The 3,217-nt window shown below is 23.6% G+C and overlaps 1 protein-coding gene across 1 annotated transcript; it reads left to right on the top strand.

Annotated features, from left to right (window-relative positions):
- Positions 1-1,817, top strand: LOC136086005 (uncharacterized). Its single transcript, XM_065808171.1, has 4 exons — positions 1-154; positions 322-431; positions 925-1,029; positions 1,644-1,817. Exons 1-4 carry the CDS (start codon positions 91-93, stop codon positions 1,746-1,748), a joined length of 384 nt encoding a protein of 127 aa, XP_065664243.1. The 5' UTR covers positions 1-90; the 3' UTR covers positions 1,749-1,817.
- Positions 1,818-3,217: the final 1,400 nt, after the last annotated feature.

Below are 3,217 nucleotides of genomic sequence, written 5' to 3'. Positions count from 1 at the left end.
CTTTAAAATATTTAGATTGCGTTTAATGCTTTAGTTTTAAATTCATTTTAAAATACGTCGATAAGCATTAACAAAAACGTAAACTCAAGAATGGACCTACCTGTAATAACTTTTTATTTTTTATTTTTTATCGGCAGCCTGCAAACTTCTGTAGGTTAGTATTTATCTTTTAGTTTTATTTTATAGTGACAGTCTTAGAAATAAGTGAAAGAAAAAAAAAATTAGGAAAAATTTTTATGTTTTATAGCTATAGAATTTAAGTAATAAATTATGAATACTCTAAATATTGTTTGGTATAAGAATTTGATATATGAATTATAGTTATAATAAAAGTGGTTCCAAATAATGACGAACGAAGATTAAACAATTCAATAATTACAGATCAACATACTTTGCTTCCTTTTACAAAGACAAAAAGTCCAATAAAACAGGTATAAATTAATAAAACAGGTATTAAATTAATGTAAAACATAAATTTTTACTAGCTATCATGATAACTAGATAATAACTATAAAAAAATAAGTTAATTACATGCTAAGAATTGTAAGGTTTCATGTTTAAAAAAAATATAAATTTGAAAATATAAAAATATAATTCACAGTATAACATATCAAAAACACAAGCATAAGCATTATAGCTTTTGTGATGTTTTGTGTGCTACAATTAACTAATCGTACGTACAAATTATTTTTGAGTATGAAGCTTTATAATCATTAGCAAGCAATTTATTTGCATCACGATTGAAATTTTGTGTCTAATCATAATGAAGAATAATTGTTCCTCAAAATAATCATGTTATAGCCGCCATATATTCTTCATTAAATTTGAGTAAACATGAGAGCCGTATACAAATACGTCACTATAAGAAGAGTTCTTTGATAATTTTTATGTTTAGTTTAAATTAAAACTTTTTAATCTTTTTAGTGTTACAACAAAGTTCACGAATGTTTACTGTCCACTCCTTTTAATAAAAATAAATGTCTGAAAAAATTTAGAAAATGTACTTCGAAACACTGCTCGGCTAAAAAGGTAGTTAAAGTTTTTTTTATGCTTTTTAAACAGGTATTTAAGTAATAAATTAAGAAAAAATTTAATAATTATGTAAAAGAAGAACGTCAACGTAAGGATGACATTTTAAAAAGACCTTAAAGTATGAGTGTTAGGCCACGATATTAGAACGTTTTTCTTGTTTTATGAACTACGTTTTAAATACTAATTAATTAAACATTTTAAATGGTATTTTATAATCTCTTTATAACGTCGTTTTGTTTACCATTTTTTTTAAGTGTTGTTTCTAAGTATTAACAAACACAACTTTCAAATGTCACTTTTTACTTGTACTTCAAGTGTTCACGTGATCAGATAATTCTTATTTAAAACAATTACATTAAGAATTTGTTTGTTGTTGTTTTCTTTATTTGTTTGTTGAACGAACGTTTGTTCGTTAAACATAACGTTTAAAAATGCAATTACATTTGTGGGGCGGATACAGTTTTTTTTATAAAAGAGGATGAGGTCACATCACTATAATTTATAAATATTTAAGCAAAGAAAAAACAAGACGCTAACGGAAGGTTCGTAAATTATCACGATTTAATTCTCTGTCTTACAGTGGTGTTTATATTTTCACTTGTTTATTTTAGTGTTTTCTTAACGCACGAAAATGCACAATAGAAGTCGAAACTCCGCAAGAAGTGCTTAAATGTATCAGAACGCTAAAAACATGTATAAAAAAGAAAGGATGCTAATAATAACAATATTTATAATAACTCTAATAATATTTTATTTGTAATTAAATTAAAAAAAATAATTGTAAATACGACCTTGTTTTTAATTGATTCTTTTTATTTTTTTATTTTTCAAAAATATTAAAAAATATTAAATAAATATTTTTATAGTAATTTTAAAAAAAATTGCTTTACCTGTTTCAAATATTTTATTTATTTGAAATACTTAATGGTAAAAACAAATACAACATTTTACTTTTAAAACTAATGTAAATAGCATGTTGAATTTATTTATGTCTATAAATGGCGTTAGTTCATTTAGTCTTGAAAAAAAATATTTTTTACAATATGTAAGAAGTATTCGAAGTACATGCATTACAAGGCTTCAATAGTAACGACGATATATAAGTTTATTTTTTTAAATTAGACAGTATATTATTATTAGAAAATATATATAGAATTCAATATACCGAAAACTCAATCTATAGAAATATTTTTTAAACTTAACGTCTTAAAAAAAGATAACAGATAACAGTGGGAACACCGTAATTATACTATGATTACGACAAAAAGATATAAAGCCTTTATTACAGATAAAAAGTTTATTTTGTAATCATTTTAAAATAATAAAGCCAAATAGTTTTTATTTGCGTTTCCCTTTAAATAATACTTGCGAGGTGCTACCTACAAAGCCATACGTGCAGTTCGACACGATAAGAGAGATAATTAGTTTGCAAACATGACCATGCTTTAATCTCCTAAAAACTAAGGTTAGTTCAAATGAGTTTTTAAAAATAAAAATGAAAAAAATTATTAAAAATTAAAAAAAATGCTGTAGTATTTTAAAAAAGTTTAATTTAGGAAAAAATTAAACAATGTAATTCGTTAAAAAGATTAGAACATTTTAAACTTCAAAAAAACTGTCAAGTTCATATAAAGACATTAAATGTTTTATTTTACATAAAAAATAGTTTTTTTTTGTAGTACTAGTAGTAGTAGTAGTAGTAGTAGTAGTAGTAGTAGTAGTAGTAGTAGTAGTAGTAGTAGTAGTAGTAGTAGTAGTAGTAGTAGTAGTAGTAGTAGTAGTAGTAGTAGTAGTAGTAGTAGTAGTAGTAGTATTAGTAGTAGTAGTAGTAGTAGTAGTAGTAGTAGTAGTAGTAGTAGTAGTAGTAGTAGTAGTAGTAGTAGTAGTAGTAGTAGTAGTAGTAGTAGTAGTAGTAGTAGTAGTAGTAGTATATCTGAAATGCAAAAATGAATCTTAACAATTTAATGCAAACTTAACATACATAGTAATACATTTTTGAATATCATTGAATATAAATGTTTTATACTAATTTTATACTTAATCAATAATTGTCAATATATAATTAATAAACTTAATTAGTATAATTAACCAATATATTGCAAGAGTATCTTCATATTTATTTTTACTTTATGCTTATTTTTAAACTTTTTAATTACATTAAATATAATTATTATAGATGCGCTAA

Source organism: Hydra vulgaris, chromosome 10, assembly GCF_038396675.1.
Source record: "Hydra vulgaris chromosome 10, alternate assembly HydraT2T_AEP".
In the NCBI taxonomy this organism is placed as follows: Eukaryota; Metazoa; Cnidaria; class Hydrozoa; order Anthoathecata; family Hydridae; genus Hydra; species Hydra vulgaris.
Note: the sequence above shows the minus strand (reverse complement) of the source record. Positions and strands in the feature narration are given on the sequence as shown.

Bases quoted from the DNA above. Each gene is read 5' to 3' on its own strand.
- LOC136086005 (XM_065808171.1), top strand. From the start codon at position 91: ATGGACCTACCTGTAATAACTTTTTATTTTTTATTTTTTATCGGCAGC. The intron at 155-321 runs GTTAGTATTTAT...TATGAATTATAG, and splicing joins CAGCCTGCAAACTTCTGTAG to TTATAATAAAAGTGGTTCCA. The intron at 1,030-1,643 runs GTAGTTAAAGTT...TGTTTATTTTAG, and splicing joins AACACTGCTCGGCTAAAAAG to TGTTTTCTTAACGCACGAAA.